General features: G+C 38.2%; 1 protein-coding gene across 5 annotated transcripts in view; it reads left to right on the top strand.

Annotated features, from left to right (window-relative positions):
- Nucleotides 1-25,311, top strand: part of slc4a11 (solute carrier family 4 member 11) — a 154,065-nt gene that overhangs the window by 118,888 nt on the left and 9,866 nt on the right. For all 5 annotated transcript variants that reach the window (XM_088087810.1, XM_042500470.2, XM_088087812.1 and 2 more), the window contains 10 exons: nucleotides 1,241-1,450; nucleotides 6,189-6,273; nucleotides 8,717-8,842; nucleotides 9,956-10,069; nucleotides 11,797-11,929; nucleotides 12,888-12,961; nucleotides 17,338-17,566; nucleotides 18,016-18,122; nucleotides 20,980-21,145; nucleotides 23,343-23,516. In XM_088087810.1, coding sequence (XP_087943936.1) covers nucleotides 1,241-1,450; nucleotides 6,189-6,273; nucleotides 8,717-8,842; nucleotides 9,956-10,069; nucleotides 11,797-11,929; nucleotides 12,888-12,961; nucleotides 17,338-17,566; nucleotides 18,016-18,122; nucleotides 20,980-21,145; nucleotides 23,343-23,516 — 1,418 coding nt within the window. The remainder of the gene's footprint in view (nucleotides 1-1,240; nucleotides 1,451-6,188; nucleotides 6,274-8,716; nucleotides 8,843-9,955; nucleotides 10,070-11,796; nucleotides 11,930-12,887; nucleotides 12,962-17,337; nucleotides 17,567-18,015; nucleotides 18,123-20,979; nucleotides 21,146-23,342; nucleotides 23,517-25,311) is intronic.

Genomic DNA, 25,311 nt, shown 5'->3' with positions numbered 1-25,311 from the left:
CCCTGGCACACTGTCTCCGAGCCTCCCAGGACATTATTACCATCACTCTGTGACTTGTGACAGCATTATTTGTAACAGATGTGGGATTATGAACAAAAGCCTACCAAAACAGCTCCAAACCTGCCACCTTTGAAGCAGCAGTGTTTAATATGCAGACCAGATTTATATCCCCCAGCACTGGATTTGACAGCAGAGCATGAGGTTTTGGTGCATTTTGTAAAGGCTGTTTTGCAAGTGAAAGACATTCAGTTTATTTTTTAGACATGATTGTTTTTATATGACAACATTATGACATGAAACATTTACCTGGAATCAAGTCTGTGAGGAAATTCATATATAAACTGGCCATTATTATGAATAATAATCAAGCATATTTAATATCACATTGATTTAAAAATAAATAAATTCAGATTTTGCCATGTCGAAAAATCTTTACAATATATGATATCACCCAACCTTGCTAAAGAACTTCAGTTTTAAGTTGTTTTTTGGGGGGATTTTTTCTTGTTTACACATTTAATTTGCATTAAATTAAGCTATGGTAATCAACGTCTCTGTATGAACAATGAATGTAATAATTATGAAAGAGGTCATATGTATTAAGCCTTTGAAACCTGGATTGAAATTAGCTTTCTTGCACTGCCTTTAGACACATTTCTCAAGCATTTAAACCTTTGAAATGTGAGTAAATTTATTTCTTTCAAAAACACAGAGCAAAGGCAATCGGCAACTTGGTATAAAATGTTCTGCAAATTCCAAAAAAAATTGTTAAAAGTAACAGGAGAATGACCTGAAAAGTATCTGTAAAAAAAAAAAAAAGAGAGAGAGAGAGAGAGTAATTAGAGAATTTTTAATACATTGGGAAAGTATAAAAACAGAAAAAAAGATATTTAGGATTATTATAATTATATATTTAAAATAAGGTCATAGAAATAAATATGTATATTTACATTTATATTTATTTATTTTTGAAATTGTAGCACTTCTTTTTTTTTCTAGTAATGTCCTGCTGTTTTTTTCTTATTTTTCTAATTTCAGGAGATTTTATTTCTTTTTTTTAATTGGTTTATTTTTTGAATTTATCTTTGAATTTGTTGTTTAGCTGTAATTATGATGTTTTGATGTCTCAATGTGTTAAAAGGAACTGTTACTCACAAGTTTGCCATATTTATCAGATGATAAATCCTAGAAACACATGCTTATAAGCTATTTGCTTCACTGCATTCATTCTCTCCCACAGAAAAGCACCAAGACAGCGATGGAGCTGGGCAGGACGTTCGCCACCCTCTTCTCCGACATCTCCTTCAGGCAGAAGCTGCTGGAGACGAAGACGCAGGAGGAGTTCAAGGAGGCGCTGGTGTTCCAGAGGCACCAGCTGACGGCAACCAACCAGAACCCCATCGCTCTGGGGAAGGAGGAGACAGACCCCCGCAGTCACAAGCCCCTCAAGGTGGGCAGCAGCGTTTATGTGTATATCCAGTGTGAGCAACCTGTCAGAGTCGGCACAGTTTCACACACTCTGAAGCAGCATGTGATGGCATTATGAGTCATTCCCAGTGCCCAGAGATGAGGCTTATGATTAGTTAGCACTCGTTAATTTTCCTCAGACTTGAGGTATTTTCAGAGAGCTGCTCCTTTTATCTCCCTTCTCTGTCTTCTACTTTCCCTCATTTAATTTCTTTACAGAGCACATTAAAGAAATGACACTTTGCACATTCATTTACACAAGTGACACTTAAATTACACCCCCCTCCCCCCAAAAAAAATCCTAAAATTTGAAGGATGTCATAAATCATAGAAATGGTTTAAAATCATAGGAATGGCCTAAAATCCACCCTCATAAATCAATGTCATAAAATCCCAGAGACATCCTGAAATAAATAAATAAAAATCCTAGAAACATCCTAAATCCCCCAAATGTCCTAAAGTCATGTCCTAAAATCTTAGAAACTTGCTAAAATCCAAGGAACTGCCTAAAATCCTAGAAATGTTCCAAAATCTGAGAAACATCCAGAAATCCTAGAAATGTCTTAAAATTCATGGAAAGTCTTAAATCCTAGAAACGTCCTGCAATACTAGAAATCTCCTAAAATCCTAATGAACTAAAATCCTAGAGATGTCTTAAAATCACTGAAATGTCCTAAATTCCAGGAAACGTCCTAAAATCCTAGAAAGGTGCTAAAATCAAAGAAACTTGCCTAAACTTCTAGAAACATCCTAAAACCCTAGAAATGTCCTAAAATCTGAGAAATGTCCTAAAATCTGAGAAATGTCCCAAAATCCTAACAACATGTATGGGGCTGCTGTGGCCGGCCCCTGTTTTCCTGTCATTTTTGCAAAAGTGTCCCCCAAGCAAAGCAAGCTGAGTCTCCATGCTGTAGAGAAATGAAACTATGCACATTCATTTTATACATTTCAACCTTTTTTTCTCAGCCTCCATTTCCTCCTCCATTTCCAGCCCCCCCACCACCACCTCCTCCTCCTCTTCTCCTCCGTGCTCGGCCAGCCTGACTCCTCCATCTTTTCTCTCCCCCTAATCAATCAGCATCAGCTCCTGCCAGGCCTCCTCAGTGGGCAAATGACCTTACATCTCTCACAGTCCTGTCAGAACTCCCCACCCCTTAGCTACATGTGCATGTGCACGCACGCACACACACACACACACACACACACACTCCAGAGGAGCTCTGCTCATTGCCACAGACCAACATCTCTTCCTAATGTTGCCGTTGACAGGCCAGGGCTCCCAGACATTTCCCCTTGTGTTTTTTTTTTTTTTTTATAGTGGAGGATTTTGTTAGGTGTTTATCCCAGGGCTTGAAAGGCTCAGTGCCACTCAGTGAAAGAGGGATATATGGAGAGACAGATGGAGAAAAGAAGGGATGGTGGATGGGGAGGAAGAGAGCAGGTGAAATCAAGAGGAAATAAGAGAGGAAGCGGAGAGAGACCACCTTCTTCACAAACTAAATTACTGCAGGAGCACCTGCAGGAGCACACACTTTACTGTAGTTCAAAAAATTAGGTCAAATTGTTGTTGTGTTTTTATGCAATATCTCAAAAAAGCCTTGAGGGGATTTTTTTTCAAATTTGACACAAACGTCTACATTGACTCAGGGATGAACTGGTTAGATTTTGGTGGTCCAAGGTCAAGGTGACAGTGACCTTGTCTGTGTCATTCTTGTAACTGACGTATCTCAAGAACACCTAATCAGGGATTTTTTTTAATTTGGCACCAACTTTGACTCAAGAATGAACTGGTTAGATTGTGGTGGCCATAGGTCAAGGTCATGGTGACCTTGCATCTGTGTTTTTCTTGTGAACGCGATATCTCATGAACACTTCAAGGGAATTTGTTCAAATTTGGCACAAACATCCACTCAGACTCAATGATGCTCTGGCTATATTTTGGTGGTCTTAGGTCAAAGGTCAGTTTTACTTTGTGTCTCAAGACCTTGAGGATTTTTTTATAATTTGACAAAAATATTTACTTAGACTCAACAATAAACTGATTATAATTTGGTGGTCAAAGGTCAAAGATGAATCACTTGAACTCAAGGATGAACTGATTAGATTTGGGTGTTCATAGTTATAGGTGAAGGTCATTTCGACCTGGTCTTTCTTATTCTTGTGAATGCACTATTTCTAGAACACCTTGAGATAATTTCATTTTATTTTTTTTATTTGGCATAAACACTTACTTGGACTGTACAGTAAAGCAATTATAATTTAGTGGTCAAAGGTCAAAGATGAAGCTCACTGTGACCTTGTAAGTCTCTATCTTGTGAACATGATATATCAAGAAGACCTTGAGCAAATGTCTTCCAATTTGGCACAAACATCTGCTTCGACTCAACAATGTGTTGATTAGAATTTGGTGGTCAAAGGTCAAGGTCGCTGTGATGTTGCATTCATCTAATTCATGTGAAAGCAATATCTCAAAATGGAGGTTCCTCAGATTTGACACAAACATCCACTTGGACTCAGGTGTGAACTGGTTAGAATTTGTTGGCCAAAGGTTGAAGGTCAAGGTCAACGTGACCTTGCAGCTATTTCATTCTCTTAAACTTTATATCTCAAGAACACTTTGATGTTTTTCAAATTTAGCACAAATGTTTACTTGGACTCAATAAATGAACTGACTAGATTTGCAGAGGTCATTGTGACCTCAAAAAACATGTTTTTGGCAAGAATTCTTACACTAATTATGACAGAACTTCACACAAATGTCTAAAAGGATGTAGTGATGAAGTTTTCTGAAGGTTTCTGATCATCACTCACCGTCATAACTCAGGAAAAAGGGGAGACGTTTGGTCAGATACTGAACTGGTGGCACTAATCTTGAGTGTCCCCCTTCAAACTGTGCTGACTGTAGAGATCGTCTGCGCTGCCGGGGGGGAAGACGTGTGTGTGAAGCGTGTTTTCAGAGACATGGATGTAAACTGTAAGAAACTTTACTGGTGCACGGAGGCACGCAACTCCAGGGCGGTGTTTCTGGTTCTGTTTTTCCCTCCTGTCGCCTCTCTCTATTGACCGCTCAGAACGCATGGCAAACAGGTGGACGGTAATTCCTCTCTGAGACTTTTGTTTATCGAACCTGAGCCAAAAGCGGCCGATCAGGCCCCGCACCAACACACAGAAAACACACACACACGGGCTCCCCTGTAATAATAAATGATTCCATGATGTATAGGGATTTAATGGATGAACAATCGTTGTTGAACAAGCGAGTGTGGCTTCATAAAACTAACTTGCAAACGCTCGGGGGAGGAAGAAAGAATTGGTGGTGCTGTTGTTCGTTTTGGAGTTGTTTACATTGAGGCGAATTGCTTTGTTCTGCCAAAAAAGCATCAGAAGTTTTAAAGATGACAAATGAAGCAGGGATGTTTTTCCTAGAGGCTTTTCGGACTCACTCACACACCCTCCACAGCCATTCTGTTTAATTGCGTAATGCTATGTTCAACAAGAAAATGAAACATTTGGTAATTGGATAATTTGCTTCATAAGCTCAGTCAGGACTGCACATTTACTCTTTTGTAACCTTAAATCTTTTGCAGAATCCCTTCTTGTGAATCACGTGGCTCCTTCTCTGCCGTCTTCCTCTTGACGTCTCTAAAAATACACTAAATCTTCTTCCCTCGCTGTTGCCGTCATCTCTCTGTCATCCGTGTTCATTTTGGGGACACGGGGGTCTTTATTAAATGTACATGTAAATGCAGTCCCGCTGATCTGCTTACTTTGTTTTGTGTTACGCAATCGAGGCTTTTCCAGGACTATCTCGTTAAATTTGATGATTCAGATCAGCTTTCAGAAAGCCCCCCGTGGAGTCACCAGTGTCTCAGCTGAATCATCAAACGGGTCATTTTTAAAACATAATGTGTCATTGTCCACAGCGGCGCGCAGGATGGAGGGGAGTTTATGAGTTGGACACAGCCGCAGGCTTTTTGTGCTGTTGCAGTTTTTTTGGAGGTCACCATAATAAATTAGCAAAACGCCTCAGAGCAAAATGTAAATGTGAACATTAGACATCAATGAGGGAAATGTTACTGGTAATTCACTCATAAACTCCCTTTATGTTTAGCTGGTTGTGGTTTCTCCACGTGGGGGAGCTGTGCAGCCAGTGTTGACTACAGAGCGCCACCTATAGGCAAAGAAAGTTATAACACCTACAGGTTGGATTTGTATATTTAGACATGTTGATGGTGTTGATGCAGTTTTAAAAATTGCACCACCAACAACTGTAGTTTTCCTCACAGCCCCAAATGTCTAACTGATTCGTATCTATGTAAAGTTTATCACTACAGAGGTGTTTTCATATTCCTCTACTGAGGGGGGTGTGGGGGTGAGGGAGGTGTTCAACATCTTTTTAACATTATGTTGACATAACAATTCAAATATTCAGCACCAAAGACTGAGATTAGTCAGCCTACATTCCTGATTCTCTTTGTTTTTCTTTTTGCGCAGCATCCCACCCCGTTTTCTCAAATAGACTCTCAAACACACACAAACAGCATCTAAAAAAGGTGAAAAATCTTCAGTTGTAGCACTCAGGGGTTGCAGGTGGCCTAATTGTCAAATTTGCAGCAGTTATTTTTTTCTTTGCCTATAGATGGCGCACTCTGGCATGCCGCCACCTGCAACCTGCTGCTGATGGTTGGCTGTGTGTCTAACCCTCTCCCTTCTGTCCGCAGTGTAAAGATTTCTTTAAAGCCGGCCGGGGGATTTACGAGGACCTGTGCCGCCGCCTGCCTTTCTACCCCTCTGACTTCACAGATGGTAAGCCGGACCTGGACTTGTGGTGAAAGTGAATCATCTCCCTTATTATGCCACACCGGGGTGCCTCTGGCAGCTCCTCATTTGTCTGTCACCCTTTGCCTCGGATACATCTGTGCTCCATCTGTGTCACATTGAGGGTTGTCTCCCACTAAAATCACGGTCTCAAATGTCTTACTGCTCCCATATGTTTCCGTACGGCCAATATTATTGTAATTTCAGACGAGGACGTTTCCCCCGTACGTTTCTATTTCAGTCTGAGCAGACTGGTGTTTTTATTGACTCATCAAATCATTCTCTTTATCAGCTAATGTGTGAAAAGGTTTCTGTCATCAGTCAAACAAACGCTCACATGCTGCTTGACCTTTAGAATTTGTTATTTTTCAAAAGAGGAAAATAAAAACATCTCAATGTTTTTATTATGCCTCCACACTGACGATAGCTGCGACCGGACGGATTTTCAGGTTGTCTGTCTACCCGTGCATGCAGTTTCGTCAAATTTGGCACAAACGTCCACCTAAACTGACTGATGAACTGATTAGATTTTGGTGTTTATAGGGCAAAGGTCAAGGTCACTGTGACCTGGTCGGGCCTATTCTTGTGATCGCAATATCTCAGGAGCACCATAAGAGAATGATAAGATTTTTGGTGGTCATATGTCAGGGACTGCATAACGTTTCAATCGACTCATTCTCATAAACGCGCTAGCTCATGAACAATATACTGATCAGATTTTAATGGTCATAGGTCAATGTGACTTTTTCTCATTCTTGTAAACATGACATATCAAGAACATCTTGAGAGAATTTTTCTGACTTGGTGGAAACATTTATTTGGACACAAACATGAATTAATTTGATTTTTGTAGTCAAAGGTCAAGGTCAATGTGACCTTACATCCGTCTAATTTTTTAAAATTTGGCGTAAACATTCACTTGAAATTGGGGATGAACTGATTAGATTTTGGTGGTCAAAGGTCAAAGGTGAAGGTCACTGCCACCTCACAAGTCTCATTCTTGTGAATGTAATATCTCAAGATCTTGAGAAAATATCTTCCAATTTGCTACAAACATCCACTTGGACTCAAAAATGAAGTGATCATAGTTTGGTAGTCAAAGGTCAAGGTCTCTGTGATCTTGCATTCATCTAATTCTTATGAAAGCAATATCTGAAAAGGGGCTTGAGGCAGGTTCCTCAAATTTGGCTTAAACATCCACTTGGACTCAAGCTTGAACTGATAGGAATTTGTTGGCCTAAGGTCAAAGTCAGTATGACCTTGGAGCCATGTCATTCTCATAAACGTGATATTTCAACAATTCCTTTAGGGAATTTCTTTAAGTTTGGCACAAACTTCCACGTTGAATCACTGTTGGTGCTCATAGATCAAGGTCACTATGTGACCCCATCCATTGCATTCTTGTGAACACAATGTCTAAATGCCTTGAGCGCATTTCTTTACATTTGGCACAAACATCCGCTTGGACTCAGGAACGAAGTGATCAGAATTTGGTGGTCAAAGCTCAAGGTCAGTGTGACCTCACAAAGCATATTTTTGGCCAAAACATATGCATTCACATGCTGATTATTATGTGATGATATTTTATATACGAAAGGGCAAAAGTCAGCTTCACTGTGACATGATAATGTTCTAATAAAACTACACATTTCTTACCGTTACTCAGCTTCATAACTCAGACCGTGAGACATTTGGTCACTAAATCGGTGATATTAATTTGAGTGTCCGTCTTGAAACTGTGCTGGTTGTTGGGATCTTTTTTGCTGCCGTGTGTGAAGCATCGTGTCTTTATAGACGCGTCTGTAAACTGTAAGTGCAACTCGAGAGGTTTGTGGAGGCATACAACTGCAAGATGTTAATTCAACTTGTTTGTTTTGAAGTGATTTGAAACGCCTAATTAAATTAGATGAAATGTCTCAGTTGACCTTGAATAGAAAAAAAAGACTGAGTAAAGTAGAGCAAATTAGATTTGAGGAGAGTTTTCGAGCATCTCAGCTGCTCTCTTTCAGTCTCATTTCAAGATATCCAAAATACATTCATAACTGGCTGTAACAAAATCAACATGTTTCTGTCTTGTGAGTGTCACCAGATAATAATCATCTGATGAAGGTCACAGGACCAAAATCATTGTGATCGCATTAGAGCCCAATTAAAGTGTTTTATTCCAAAATGAGTTATCCATCATTTGGGTACGAGCGATAACTGCGCTTACGAAATGATGGATGGCTCAAAATTGAAGCAAATGACTTTAAAAAGGGCAGTACATAGTGTGAGCCTTCGCGGGACAGTTTTACCGTACGTGCTGGATTTTCCATATTATGGAACTTAACTCTGTTGATGTTTTTTGTCGTTTTGAAGTTAAAGTGTTGAGCCTCGTCCGCTCCATCACGAGGTGAATATGACTCATGTGTTTGTGTTTGTCTCCCCTCAGGTATAGTCGGCAGTAATAAAACCCTGCTGAAGTACATGACCACAGCCATCTTCCTTTACATCGCCATCCTCCTCCCCGCCATCGCTTTCGGCTCCCTCAATGACGAGAGCACACGTGGCGAGATAGGTACGAGAACGTGTGTGAATGGAGACGTGTCAACACTTTTCACAGACTGTGAATTTATTCACAGAAATCCTCGTTTAACCTGATAATTTCAACTCTAGGTTCATAAAGTAGAAATCAAAGAGCTGCTGTTCTTTACTTTGTGCACAGCTTATAATCACATATATCACTTTCAGTTTTTAGTCCCTGCCTTAAAACTGAAAGCTAAAAGATGCGGAAAAGAAATTTTGCTGGTAAATTGTCAGAGTTAGTGTGATGGAACAAGTATTCAAAGCAAATTGGATTCATTTAAAAAAAAAAAAAAAAAAGTTAAAAATGGGAGGGCAACGAGCAACTAAACAAGAAAAGTACCAAAAAATGTGGGAGAAAAAAAAACACTTATGAGGAAAAAAAAGGGGGGTGGGGGGTGAATAAATAAATGAATGAATGAATAAATAAATCGTTGTTCTGTATTTTTAAATATATAATTTAGAGAATTTTATATATATATATATATATATATATATATATATACAGTTTTCTGGACATTTGTACCTCATTTTATGAGAATATCTAATAATCTTTCTCAGCTATTGTGAAAGTTTTTTTCATTCAAGTTTTCATTCAAAAACAAGACATGGCCCAAAAATAAGCAAAACAAAAATGTTTACAAAAAGTGACAAGTAATTAAATAAGAAAAAGACCATAACAAATGAATAATAATAAATAAAACTTAATATTATATATAATATTCTTTTAATATTCTATAATATTCTTTTTTTGTTTTTTTCTGTAAAATGAATTTAATAAAAAAAAAAATATAATTGTACATATACTTTTCTGGGATTTTTTCACTGTTTTAAGATAATTATCTTATAACCCTCCCCTCTTTTTTAAGATGTACTCACACTTACATTTCACCGCTGAATGTCTTTAGCTGCTTTTATATTTGTGGAGCTTTAAAATGGCTGTAAAATAAAAGTGCTTTTGCATCATATTAACATTCCCAGTCTGAAAAATAATTAAAAATGTAAATATTCTTCAGCTTGTGTTGCTTAGCAGACATTGGTGCACATTAATTAGCGCAGTATCAGTATTTCCTCCTGAGTTTCCTCCGTGTGTGTCCTCTCTGTCCAGATGTTCGGAAGACCATCATCGGCCAAAGCATCGGCGGGGTCATCTACTCGCTGTTCGCCGGCTCTCCTCTCGTCATCCCTCTGACCACGGCTCCCCTCGCCATCTTCATCAGCGGTAGGCTTCCCCTCTCTCAGTCAGCTCGACTCCGCCAAAACACACTTATCTTTTCACAGTTTCTGCCGACGGACGGTTTGAAAGGGAGGCTGCGGGGTTTTGGAGTACTAAGAAGATTACATCAAAAATCAAGAGAAGGAGGCACCCGACCGTGTAGAGCAGCGGCTCCAAACTCTGACGTCCTCGCGTGCTCCCCTTTTTTCACCAGAAAACACCGTGCGGGTGATTTAGCTGTTTGTTCACACATATGCCCCTAATGAGTGTTCCTGGTGCAGTCGAGCAAAAGAAGCACACATCTCCAAAAATGTTTTTCAGGAATAAGGGAAATCATTTTTTTCCCTCTCCAATGTTACATAACGGTTGGTTCCAGGGGCCTACGGGTCAGGAAACTCGCTCATCGCACACACGAACATGTAAACTTTATATTCAGTTGTTAGAGACAACAGCACGTAAACTGTTCTATGGTTTTTCCCCAACAGCAGTGTTTTGCTGGTCGGATTTTAAGCGATGTTGACGGCTGGAAGCTGCGGAATCGGGCGGCGATGAGGAAAAGCAGCAGCCCCGAATGCCAAGATGTAGTTTTAATACCGGGGCTGTTTGTCGAGTTTGTGGTGCGATGATCTTTGAAGTAAATGGGTTAGAATTGTGCTAAGCACATTCTCATGGGGATAATTATAGTGCATTTCCAGCAGCCTGTCGGAGCAGAACAATGGCTTGTTTGTAAAGTTGTAACTCATCTGTGCACAAATCTGCTCGAGATTACAACTAAATTGTTATGGTTTTAACAAACCCATCACAATTCCTTTGTCCTTTTCATGTCTGAATGAAATGCTTTGTGCATCTGTGTGTGTGTGTGTGTGTGTGTGTGTGTGTGTGTGTGTGTGTGTGTGTGTGTGTGTGTGTAAAGTCAGTGTCTGCCATAGCTGATGTAGAAATCTGTCCTCAGGTTTTCCCTCACAGCAGTAACAAAAAACAGTCTTTTCTCTTATTTTAAGCATCTGTATTTACAGAGTACAAAAAGAAAACCTGTGTCCTGTGTCCCACTAACCTCGTTTTCTTTTATTTTATGGATCAACCCTTTAACACCTAGAGCTTCTTTTTTTTTTGCATTCAGCTGCTTTTACTAGCATTTAAACCTCCGAAACCTGAGAAATTTTTTTTTCAAAACATGGAAAAACATAATGAGCAACTTGGCATGTAATGTCATGTAAACTGCAAAAATAATTAAAAGGTAACAAGGAAACAATCTAATAAAAAATTAGCTGGGAGGGATCATTATATATTTTCAAAAAATAAAGACAAAATGCCCCCCCCCCCCAAAAAAAAAAAGAAATTAAGATTCTAGAAAAATAAATTAGCTCCTTCATCATTGTGGTACATAAAAAATGTTGATGCTAATGAGAGAATCAAGTCCAGCGGCAAAGTTTAATGTTATTTATGAAGGAATGTGACATTGGCTGCAACCTTACCGATGTATACTGTGTCTCATCGAGTTTTATAGTTTCTCCAGATGCCAAAATTCACATTCAGATGCTCAGTAAAGTATCTATGTGGGCTGAAAACCTGCAGCATTTCAGCAAAACTAAAACTTTCTGTCTTTTTTTTCTTTTGTTTTTTGTTTTTTTTTTACATTTGTGTTCATCTCTGATGTAGTTCTTTGGCTTCTGACGTCGTATTTGCTTTGTTTTATGATCTGTGCTCATGTTTCTGTGTGTGTTTGTGTGCAGTGATCCGTGGAATCTGTGACGACTACAACCTGGACTTCCCGGCTTTCTACGCCTGCATCGGTTTGTGGAACTGCCTCTTCCTCATCCTGGGAGGCATCTTCAACGTCAGCCTGCTCATGAAGCTCTTCAAAAGGTTTTTCTCATGCACTTTTGATTTTAACTCCTTTTTATTTCACTTAAATGAAACGCGCAATAGCAATTGTATTTTTGATAGTGTTTCTGTCGGTGTGCTTCCTTCTCTGTCGTGGTTTTAAATTGGGTGGTCACGTCAGCGTCTGCAGCAGAGATCACTGACACTCAACAGAAAAGTCTGTTCTGTAAAACAAAAGAACGCCTTCTGTTTGACAGCTTCCCTCCGAGCTCCCACACATCCAGAGTTTCACATCTGTTCTTCTCTTTCTTTTCAGAGTCCCTTTAGCCAAAACATCAGATATTATTTACTCGAACACTCTGCCCTCCCTCAACTCAGCTCACTGAGAAAATGGACCAAATATAGCCAATCAGGTTCTAAATATAGCCTGCCGTTTCCTTCGCTTTACTGATGTTATATTTTTATTCATAACTTTTTTTACAGGTTAAACCAGTGCACTCATTTTTAGTCTTAGAGATCAGAGATTTCCACGTGGAAATGATGATGATGATAATATTTATTATTATTATGTTTGCTATTATTCATTTTTTCATATTTATATAGTACCAAGTCATTTGTAGTAGTTTAAGTGCTCTGACAAAGCAAAGTAGATGCAATTAGTCAATAATGGCCAAAAAAGGCAGAATTAAACAGGAGATTAGAGGCAGAAACATGTTAGAAACATACAGTGATAAAATAAAGGCAGTAAACACAGAATAATAATAAAAAATGATAATAATAATAAGCAGGATCAAGACAGAATAAAAAGATCCAATTTAAAGTGTATTTAAATAAAATTTAAAGTTGTATCAAAAACTAAAAAAACAAATTAAAAGACAAAATAGAAGACATCTTGAAGTCTCTTTGATAATATTGCATTTGGTTTCAGGCATATATTTATATATCTGCCTGCAGGTCGAGCTTGATTGTCACTTCGGTCATGTTTTCTGTGTCTCTTCAGGTCGACAGAGGAGGTCATCGCTCTCTTCATTTCCATAGCGTTTGTGGTCGATGCAGTGAAAGGCACAGTCAAAAGTAAGTTCCCAGTCATGTGACAGACGTCTCTTTTGCTTGTTCGTCTGTTTTCGCTCTCTCACATTACGTTTTTTTGACTGGTATTTTGGCTTTGCAGATCAGAAACAATAAAAACATCCTACTTGCTGTCACATCCACCGGCGGTCCTGATTTTTAAACAGCCTCTTTCACTATGACGAGGAAACTTCAAATCCCCCAAATAATCTACATATACGCTGTTTAAGTGATAATTTAAGTGTGCGGCTCACTAATGAGCACGGCTGTCCTCGACTGAAGAATCATTTCTTGACTGATCTCCTCAACTGATCATTTGGTCCATTTAATTAAAAACTGGCATAGTTTTTTTTTTTATTGTCCTCCTGCAGATGAAAAGTGTCACTCAGGAGAATATCTGAAAATCTTGTGCTTAATGAAGAACGCAATATATCTTAGAATCTTAATGTGGTGCTGGGTAGTTAAATCCCTGAAAATAGACCATAAAAGACAAAAAAAAATCTCTGACAACCAAGACAACCAAATAATTGATTAACCCTTTGAAATCTGTATTGATATCTTTTTTTTCTTTTTTGTTTTTTTTTTGTGCTGCATTCAGAGGCCCTTCACAAGCTATCTGACCCTTTAAACCCTGATTGAAACTGATTTGTTTGCTTTGATTTGATTTCTTTCTAAAATATGTGGGGAAAAGGCAATGACCAACAAAGTCATGTGGGCAAAGAATGTCCCACAAATAGCAAGAAATTAGTAAATTTGACAGAAAATTACCTGAATGTTAGTTTTTTAAAAAGAGGGTAGGATTATTGCAAAGTAATTCAAAAATTAGGGAAAATGTCCTTTTTTTATTTGATTTTATTTATTTAGAACATGGAAAAATTGAAATAGAGAAACAATATCAAACAAGCAAATAGACAAAAAAATATATTTAAACAAAATTATATTTTGTTTTTAGACACTGAAAAACATAAAAGAAATGGTCAAACCCATGATGACATGATGGTTTACATACTCCAAAAGGGAGTGAGAAGAAGTTTTTTTTTTTTTACAAAATATATAATATATAAATAAATATAATATATAATTTTAAACACTTTTTAAGGTATTTTTGTGTTTGTTTGTTTTTTCACTTTTTTACTAATTTTCCGCTCATTTTTGGGCCATGTCTTGTGAAGTTGCTTATTGCCTTCTCCCTATGTTTTTCTGGGTTTTTTTTTAAATCAAAGCAATTTACTCAGGTTTTAAAGGGTTAATTATCTAATGAAATAAGAGCAGTCCATCTTATTTAAATCCACCGCAGGTCAAAAGAAGAGGTGAACATTTCGGAGCATTCTCGATAGTTTGCATCAGTTGTTCTGTTGGGTCAGCAGACTGAGAGGCTCAGACAGATACTAAATTAATCAATTGAGATTTCGAACACAGCCTGCAGCCATACTGCACCATCCTGCCTTTACTGCACCTCATCTTAGTGTACCATAAATATTTTACACAATTTAATTTCCCAAAAACTGAGATGACGCTGGCAGAATGTAATTTATTTTGAATGTAGCGTTGTCCTGTTTTGGATATTGCCGGTGCAGTGGTTCAATTTTCAGGAACCATTTGTAAAATACGCTCCGAGCTCATATGCCATTACCATAACATTAACCTATGCCATTCTGTGGACACTTTTCATCCAAAATATTGTTGCAGTAACATGAATGAACATATTCAGTCTCCTTCTGCAACTTTGCTTGCCGCATAACTTTCGTGGTGATGAAAAGGCCTGCGGAGGGAGCAGCATGCAGGTCGGGTCACACTGTCTCTTATGTCATTCTTCTTATTTTAAATAGTTGTAAAAGCATCTGCTTAAGTTAAAATCACGACCTTCAACATGATGCCTGTTAGAGGTGCAGACACACTTTATCAAAAGTCAGTTCAAGACAGTTTTATTTATAAAGCCCGTTTTCACAAATCACGGTTTTCCTCAGAGGGCTTTGCTGCATACAGCATCCCTCTTTCTTTAGACCCTCACAGCGACTAAGAAAAAACTCCCAAAAAAAAACCTAGAACATGGAAAAAATCAGGTGTTTATACAGTAGTTCTCATGTGGGGTGACTGATTTCAGTGCACCCAGTCCAGCACAGTCGGGTACAGCTGCTGTTGCCGGCGCAGAGATAAAATCATACAGAGTGTCGTGTTTAAGGATTATGATCACTTGACCTTTGATCAGGACTCTACCTCAAAGCTGGAGATGCAGCACAACTTTAGACAGGATCCTCTAAAGGATTCACAATCCTGCAGAGTCCAATACGAGTCTGCACCAGTCAGCATGAGCTGCAGCCAGTTGGCGCCATATACGGTATATAAAGATGGACGACGCGCCCGCAGTTACCCTTGCTATGCCAAAGTGAGATTAAAACAAACAAGACACGGGCAGAGCGGATGTCAGGTCGGACAGGCAAAAACCCGTCCAACCAATCGAGAACAGCTCCACTGAATGCAAGCACACGGGTTGGCTGTCACAGCTGTCAATCATGGCAGGAAAGCATCCTTTTGTATATTAACTCATCAAAAGCAAACTTATGATAAAAACAAACAGATGAACAAACATCAGGCTGACGAGAACTAATTTCAGTGACAGAAACCAAAATTTATTTGGGGTGTTCTTTGACTTTTTAGTTTGACCCATTCACTAACATCAATCAGTCAATCAGACTTTATTTGTACAGCACTTTTCATACAGATGAACACAAAGTTGATGAACACTGTATGATGAACAACAAATAACACCAAAATCTACCCCCCCTCCCAAAACACACAGACACACACACACACACACACACACACACGCACAAGCATGTAAATAAAAACACAAAAGGCAGGATAAAACCAACAGATAAAAGATGAAGAAGTACATAAATCAGGAAGCAGATTAAAGGATTAATAAATAACATAATAATACCAATAAAAATAAATAAAAAAGTAGAGTAATTGGTAAAATATGTGAACTGTGAAAAAAAAAGAGGCAAAATAAGGATAAAAACATGGAGGGACGGAGTTTAGGACCTATACTGCAGACAGGCACCAGGGGGCGATCCAGATCTGAAAGTTACATGTTCTCTATCTTTAAATACAGTCTGCAGCCAAAGCAGAGATCTGTAAGTTTCTGAGGAGAACAGACTCCTCCCGACATGAGTCGGAGCGAATTAAACATGTTTGATTTTTTAGAGCCGACTCTGTCGTGAAGTGTTCACTGGTCACTGACCCAACTGGGGAATGCGTACCGCGAATATCCAATAAAAGTTCTGCTGTTAACCCTACGTTGCAACTCACCTCAAGCTCCCTCTGCAGTTCGTAGAGTCCATTCTCCGCACGTCTACGCCTCCATGACTTCAATTCAATGCGTTTTCTCTGTTTATATTCTCTCTCAGCCAAAATGTCGGAGCATATTAACATTCCTGCTGCCTGTGTTGCATTCATGTTGGTTTGTTTCTCTTCTCCTCCTCGTCTGTTGACTCTCGACTGTTTCATGTGTTTAAGTGTACGATCCACCGTTTATAAGTCATCATTAAAAAAAAAACTGTTCGCCTGGCAGAGCGGGCGCCCCACGTACAAAGGCTATGTCTTGATGCAGCAGCCACAGGTTCGAGGTTGAGATTACTTTAAATATGTTTAATATTTACTATGTGTGAGCCAAATGTTCAAAAACGATAAGCAGAAAAGTGCTGAGGATTTTACGATCCAGCTGATCAGGTTTCGGTGCAGTTGTAGCTCAGCTGAAGTTTATCTTTATTTTATGAGGTTCTCTCTCCTCCAGTTCTCCCTGCAGAGTTTTACTGCTCGTGTCTCTTCATCAAACATTTTACCTAAATGTAGTATTTTTCCCGCGTTCAGACTGCCATCGAGCCTCCCGAGACTGTCTGTTTGGACTTAGTTTGATTGATCTTGTATAATTTGTCATTGATTTGTAGTGTTATCTGAGGCTCTAGTTCGCGCGTTGAGTTTTGGTATTAGTTTTTAAATAACAGGCTGCCCTCCCGTAGTTGCTTCTTAAATTCAAGTTTTAGGGTGCTTTTTAGTCGTATTTTTGTTTTCCACACACTTTAAGAGAGTCAGGATTATATTTCCTCTTTTTTTGTTAGATAAGTTTAAAAGCTCTGGTTTTTAGGAGCCCTCTTTTTGTTATATTTATTTCGTTGATTTTTTTGCAGTACCTGCAAACCCTTTTCGTGATAGTTTTGCTTCACCTTTTGTTGTTCACAGTAATCCTTATTTTCCGAACTTCAATTTACCATAAACACCTGTTTTTTATGTCGCTTCTCTCACCTGTTAGCTGGGTCGTAACAGTTCCTGGAGGTTTCATTAATCTTCAGTTGAACTAACCTCTGTGGTTGTGTCTCCAGTCTTTCACAGGTATTACCACGCTCCGACGCTGGCGAACAGAAGCATAGGGAGCTTCCCTCAGAGTGGAGATCTGCTTGGGGGCAACAGGAGTGATGTGGCGGCCGGGTTCGCACTCAACGGCCTCCCCGAATCCGTCATCCAGTGCACTCGAGAGAGGCCCGTCCTCTGCCTCCTGCTGATGCTCGGGACGTTATGGATGGGCTACACCCTCTACCAGTTCAAAAGGAGGTACATGCAGCACTGCAGCACTGCAGCACTCTTAAGATAAATCACTGGAGAAGTTTAAATCTTGTTTGGATGAGAGCGCTGCCGGCTGGGATGAATTCTGCTGAGTTGGGCCGTGAGTCTAAAGATTGTCTGGAGTGACGGAGCTTAAAGGAAGTTTCCAGACGGGCTCTCACAAAGCTCCCGTTTCTGTCGAAGCTTCTGTTCCAGCCTGTGATTTAATAAGCATTAATATTCTACTTCTGATTGCCCCCAGTAATCAAATCAACCTCAAAGCCGGATTCAATTGTGTAAGCAAAAGGCGGACCAAGGTACTTAAGCAGTGTCAGGATTGCAGCCATTGTCCTTGTCTTGTCCACAGTAATTGTATTCCTCTATTATTTGTCTCTCCTCGCTCACTCCCTCACCCCTCTCTCTTTCTCTCTCTTCTTCTCTTTCGCTCTCTTTTTCAGTCCGTTCCTGCATGCCAAAGTGAGGGAGGTGCTGTCGGACTGCGCCCTGCCGATCTCAGTGCTCATGTTCTCCTTCATCGGCTCCTACCTTTTCAGCGACATCGAGCGTTCGTATCACTTGTTACTTCTCCAGTTGCTGGACAGTGCATTGAGTTTTTCATGATATATAAAACTATTCAGTCCAACCATTCGTTGTGTAAACTGGCCTGCAACAGACGCATTGCACAATATTGAGGAAATGCTCTAGAAACATCCTAAAAATCCTAGTAATGCCCCAAAATCCCAGAAATGTCCAAAAATCCTAGAAACGTCCTAAAATCCTAGAAACGTCCAAATATCCTCGAAATGTCCTAAAATCCAAACTAGGTCCTAGAATCCTAGAAGTTTCCTAAAATCCCATAAATGTGCTGAAATCCAAGAAACATTCTTAACTCTAAAAAATGTTCTCAATTCCTAAAAATGTCAGAAAATGTTAGAAAAGTCCTAAAGAAATGAGAAATGTCTTAAAATCTGAGGAATATCATAATCCTAGAAACATCCTACAATCTTAAAATGTCCTAAAATCAGAGAAACAGTCTAAGATCTAAGAAAAGTGCTAAAAATTTCAGGAAAGTCCTAAAATCCTAGAAATTTCCCTAAAATCCTAGAAATTTCCTAAAATCCTAGAAATGTCCTAAAATTCTAGATTATCTGGAGTAATCGGGTCATGATTTGTGTAAAGACACATTGTTGTTGAGTTTTTGAATGTATTTTTTGGCACTTTGAGCACCACAAGCCGAGCGCCATCGAGTTCTGTAATATTTGAGAGAAGGCAGACATCTCTACGGTTGAAATCTCGGCGACTCGGCGACTCACACCGAAAAAATCTGCATTCATAAATAACTCTACAGGTAAAAGGGAAAATATGTATTTTTCATTGTGGGTTGAACTATCCCTTTAACATGTACTTTATCTTACATAAGATGGGTTAATTGTTAGATTTGGGCCTAATTTTGCATCAGAATTTGTTTGTTTGACAACATTGCTTTGAGTTAAGAAAATGAAGCAAAGCAGTTGTAAAAAAGCTGTTAGTGCTTGGTAGTCAGCTGTCTTTTTGTGACACTTCAGTACTGTTTCGGGTGTATTTACACTTTAGGGATTTTGGACTTTTAGGTCGTTTACTTCCAAGACAGACTGTCAAACTGCGGGGCCTCCCCTATTCGGTGCTTTTATTGTCTTTTTATGTTCCTTAATCAAGGCACAGGCCAAAGCACATTGGAGATTTTCAGTTTTTATTCTCTATTGTTTCGCATCATTTTGCGTCTCCATTCATTGTTGCCAAGGCAGCAGCTGTTCTCCAGGGGTCGACACAGAAACACCGAGGCGAGCGCCAAACCCTCAAGTGAATTTAAATTTAAGTGCCCGGCCAATTTTCTGTTCCTTTACCTCCAGAGACAATAAGTCATAAGATAATAGGCCCATTATTGTATTGTCATTTCTTCCAAATTTAACCGACTGCACTTAATTCAGTTGTATTTGAGAGGATGTAGTCCTAAATGAGATATTCAGCATGTTAAAAATAAAAATAAAAAAGTCCAGACACTCTCAGAAAATGATTTTTGGCATGAAAAGGCGAGTCATCAAAACAGTTTGAGAGACAGTTATGTTTGTGAAGATGGACTCTGATGAGTTAACAAAGTGCTGATTCTGAATTTTAAGCAGAAATTCTTCACAAAATGATATTCCTGTCACAGTTTAACATCCACTAAAGAAACTGATGTTCATAATTTAGCTATTATAGAGATAAAATTGAGCAGGTCATGTCCTAAGTTACAGTCATCTAACAAAGTGAGGACACATTCATCAGAGTAAAATCTCACAGTTATATCAAACTCACAGCTCTAATTAGGATTTTCATTATCAGTAAATCTGCAGATTATTTTCTTGATTAATTAATTGTTTTCAGTCTTTGCAGGATGTTGCAATGACAAGTTTGCAGAAATGAATGCAAATTCAGCCAACCTCGTCTGCAACTTTTCAATTTTGTCCAATCATTGGAACTTTAATGCAAATTTGACCAATCACCATATTTTTGATCAAGTCACGTTTATTTATAGAGCACATTTCATAACATCAAACACTGACCAAAGTCCTTCTCAAGTAGACGAAACAGAGGATTTTTTTTCATCAAATAAAAACAAACAGTCATAAAGAGGAGACAGTAAGTAAACTGGATAAAATCTTTGTAATATTTTTGATAAAATTTCATTTAATTGTAGAAATACGTGCAGCCTATTGCTTCGCTCAGCACCACTAGGAGACCACAGGGAGACTTCTGCTGTGGGAGTGTGAGCTCTGCATGAATTTCTTCAGGAAAAAATCCCTGTTTCTTGAATTGCAAAAAAATCCCTAAAAACATTGCAACATGCACCACAGTTTAGGAGAAAAGCTGCTGTGTAAGGCATTTTAGGCCACAACAATCTCCCCCCAAAAAAACAGAAAAATTCCTTCATTTGTGGGACTTCATTTGTGCTTAAAATATTATTAGTTTTTCTCTCCAACTAACTCCACAAAGATATTTAAGACAAAAAAAATGGCAAATCCTTATATGTGAGAAGTTTGTATCAGCCAATATTTAAAAGATAAGATCGCCTTTATTGATCCACACTCTCATTATCCATAGAGTAAATAATATAAAAAGGAGACTATAAAATGCAAAGAATATATAAAAGGAGAATATAAATATAAGCAATATGACCATAATTTAACTATCAACCGACTGTACTTGTTATTGCATAATCTATATGCAGTAGTGCAAGGTATCACACAAACTATATCATATTACACAATATAATGTTGAATTTTGGCATTTTTGCTTGAAAAATGACTAAAATGATGATTAGATCAGGAAAATAATTGCCATTTATCTTCTTAACAAATGATTAATTGACTGCTCTATTTTTTTTCCTTTTTTTTGGTGCACAGTTCCAGTCTTTAAAGTCCACGACCGGCCCGTCTTCAACGTGGCTCCGTTTGAGCGTCTGTCGGCCATGAACGTCGTCAGCGCCATGGGCCTCGGCTTCCTCCTCGCCCTGCTCATCTTCATCGACCAGAACATTGTCGTCTCGCTGACCAATGCGCCAGAGAACAGGTAGAGGTTCTGTTTTGTTTTTTTTTTCAGTCTTTCCATGACTTCATTTACGATCAGAAAACAGTTGAAAGGGATAATATTAATGAGGGTGAATTCTGGGATGCTCATTTTTGTGCATTAACTGGCTTAAACTCTCTCCATGACCCTTTAAAAAGCCACCAAGGACCTTTAGGATCTGCTGAAACGGGATATTTGCCGGTCTGTTAGGGAGGGAAGATTAACTGAGCCAGAAACTTGACATCTGAGTCAAATTGTCGCAGTCAGGGAGCTCTGAAGAAGCCTCGCAGCCAAAACACGATGTTGAGCTTTTACCCTGTTCTTCTAAATTTGCATCGGACAGACGACTTTAGAGCCATCAGCCATCAAAAAGCCCCACAGTGAAAATCTATAATGATGGAATTTCAGCCCTTATCATCGACGTTTGTTGGGCAGAAATTAATTGGATCTAAATGTCTGTTCCGAACGAGGAAGATTTCACTGGAAGGCAAAACAACAGCTGCTATAGCATAAAAAAGAGAGTGATTTCCAAGAAGAATTATCTCTTGAAGACTATTTTCTTTATGTGACATATTCTGTAAACTGTGCTGTTGTTATATGGAAGACCGTTTCTGCCAGTGTTTTGGGGTTTTTTAAAAAGAATTTTAATGAAACTTTCTCAAAATAATCAGATAGTATTTCAAAATCTCTAAATAATAACTTTAAGAAAGATATTGACTTAGTATTTTTATTATTATTATTTATTATTTTTTAGACAAGTAAGTCATTTTGAGAAAGTTCCTCATTATTTTAAAATACCAAGTCATTATTTTTAGAAAGTCTTTCATTACTTGGACATACTAACTCATCTTTTAGATATCAAGTTGTTAATTTGGAGATATTTAGTCATTATTTTGAGAAAAGTAAGTCAGTGTGAGTTAGGTTCTTATTGTTTTGGAGACACTAACTCATTATTTTGAGAAAATTTTTTCTTAGTGTGGGATACGAACGTATTATTTTTGAGATAGTCATTATTGTGAAAACTTTCTCATTGTTTTTAGAAAGTTTCACATAATTTTGAGAAACTATTTTTTAGATACCTACTCATTATTTTGAAACATTAACTCATTTTTTGTGAAAGATTCTTAATTGTAAATACTAACTTATTTCGTGAGAACATTTCGCATTATTTGTCTTTATTATTATTATTATTATAGGTTTTTATATATTCAGCACTTCGTGTTGCATTTTATTCATGAATTGTGCCCTATAAATTGTTGTTTTTTTAATTATTACAGCCTGAGATATGTCACTGATTAGCAGCAACATTGATTTTTATACTTTTTTTTGTGCAGCGTCACATATTCACTCTCATACCGCTCTGCACAAAAAATGCACTTTTTCAAAATCAGGCTGTAGCAATATTAAAGATTAACAGTCCTAATTGTAAATATTCAAATATTCATTAATTTTCAAAATTTTAATCCTTAAATGTCAGGTTTTTGTGATGATGCCACTATGTTTTTAAATAAATAAAAGAAAATAATTATTTTCAATATAGTACATGCAAAGTATATATATATATATATATATATATATATATATATATATATATATATATATATATATATATTATTTATTTATTTATTTATTTTATTTCTAAGTTTATTTATTTATTTATTTCTATTGCTTTAGACACTGGAGCTCGAGGCACAGGAAAGGTGCACAGCTGTGATTCCTCACTAATTTGCAGAAAATGTTTTGTGGCACCGTAAAGGTCGCGGTCATCCTTCTATGTAAAGTTACTGCAGTATGTGGCGTCGCCTCGTGCTGTCATTGCAGGGACATATCGATTGTGTACATGGATTTTCTTCAATGTTGAATGAGAAGAATAAGTGGAACATCCGAGCGAGTTTATTCAGGTTGTGTTGAAGGGCACCGCTAACCTTAGGAGAGCAGTGCTCTTTGTGTGTGTGTGTGTGTGTGTGTGTGTGTGTGTGTGTGTGTGTGTGTGTGTGTGTGTGTGTGTGTGTGTGTGTGTGTGTGTGTGTGTGTGTTGCCTATTTGTCACGTGTGCTCCCTTCAAAATATTACTGTATGCTAATTTTCTCTGCTCCGTCTGTGTGACTCCATCAGTTTTCTCCGTGTGAATTGTTGTGTAGTTGTTGTTGTGTTGTTGCCGTTGCCATGGGCAGAGTGTAACAGTTGCGTTGCTCCTCAGGTTGCTGAAGGGCACGGCGTATCACTGGGACCTGATGCTCTCTGGGCTCATTAACATACTGATGTCAGTGCTGGGGTTGCCCTGGATGCACGCCGCCTTCCCTCACTCCACCCTTCATGTGCGCCAGCTGGCTTTTGTGGAGCAGCGCGTGGAGGGGGGGCACCTCTATGAGACGTGAGTAACCCGCCCTCTCATCGCCGCCGCTGCTAATCAGACGCTCAATTAAAGGTCGTCTTCAGAGCATGTGGCGACTGGTGATTTTGTCTTGCAGGCTACTGTATCCTGCTCGTCCCTGATTGCATGATTACTATGTAACGAAGCGTTTTTCTCTCCGGGTGGAAGATGTGAGGGAGTTTTTCAGAGATGAGAGGATTACGCTCATCATTACAGCCACACAGATATGTGAAAAAGTTGCACATAATATTCAGGAATTGTCAAGTGGGATAAAGCGGGCACAGGCGACAATCGAGAGAGCAGATCTAATTAGAAACAATTACTGTAGAGAATTATATCATTTAGGGTTCTTAAGAGTATGTATATCTCTGGAAATTAATGTTCCAAATTTCTGTATCTGATTGTCTATGAAACTGTGGTGATTTAACCCTTTAGGGCCTGCTTTAATATCACACACATTCGTATCACTTTACGCACAAAATGTGCTTTTTCGAAATCAAGCTTTAAAAAAATATTTTACATTAATATTATTTTCTACTTTCATTTAGTTACTTTTTAAACGTAAAAATAAGCCCTAATCATAAATTTCAAATATTCATTAATTTTTATACTTTTAACCCTTTAAATGCCAGTTTTTTGTCATGCCACTATGTTTTTAGATGAAAAAAACACAAAAAAATTGAATTATACAATATACTACATGCTGAGTAGATTTTTTTCTTCTTTTTTGTGATTATCACAGTCTAGGTTATGTCAGTGATTAGCAACAGCATTGATTGTGACAGTGCTTCTCGTGGAAATAGCATGTATTTCCTCCATATGCAAAATATGGTAAAAAATGACATCATCAGGTGGAAAATAGTAAAAATGACAAAATTTCGAGGTAAAAACCCAGAATGACACCCAGAAATAATACAAGTCATGTGTTTCTTCTTTGATGGCTGTGGGATCAAAAATGTCAGTTTGAATGGGTTTCGATGGAGCATTGCTTTTTTTATTTAGTTTCCACAGTGTATTTGAGACTTATTGTCGGAGTTAGAAATTCCAGAATTAAACAAAATACACAATATTGCCATAATTTATGCCATACGCTTGAACACAGTCAAAACTATCAAAAAAATTAAACATGAAAAGCGCGTATAATCCACCGTCCCACAGTCCCTAAGGGTTAATAACCACAAGCCAAAAACAACCAGAACAGCAGCAGACAACCGGTTTGTTTATGTTGTTTATGTCACACTTTAACTTATTACTGATGTGCATCTGCTGCACTCGGCGTTATTTGCTCCGTCTCAGTGTCTGCGGTTTAAAGTCGGACAGAAACAGCAGTTTTGGGTCGGTCCCGGTTGAACCAGCTGATGGTGGAACAAATTTAAGAGTGGGATTGTCGTCAATGAGGAATGGAAGAAAAGCGAGTCTTTGAGTGAGCTTATATCAAAGATAAATCAGCAGTGATGAGATCATTACCAGCAGGTGTTGTGATAAAGGTAACGTCAGGCTGTGCACTTTACTACATTTACTAAATGACGAGGGAAACTGTGGAAGAGGGCTCACATGAGAGAGAGATTTCATTTTTTTAAATGGAGGAGGGAAACATCAATTTCAAAAACAATCTGTATACATATAAACAGAGCCTGATTTATTATTATTATTATTATCTGAGATTATTATCTCAGAATCCTGAAGAAAGTTTCAATGGAATAATACTCAGCTCTTGTTTTTCTGAATCAGTACGATAATATTGTTTATTCAGAAAAACAAAAGTAGATTTTTAAAATGAAAACTTCTTTCTGAG

The sequence above is a fragment of the Plectropomus leopardus genome, chromosome 14 (assembly GCF_026936395.1).
Source record: "Plectropomus leopardus strain MGB_pleo_1.0 chromosome 14, ASM2693639v1, whole genome shotgun sequence".
In the NCBI taxonomy this organism is placed as follows: Eukaryota; Metazoa; Chordata; class Actinopteri; order Perciformes; family Serranidae; genus Plectropomus; species Plectropomus leopardus.
This window is presented reverse-complemented; position numbering and strand designations above follow the sequence as displayed.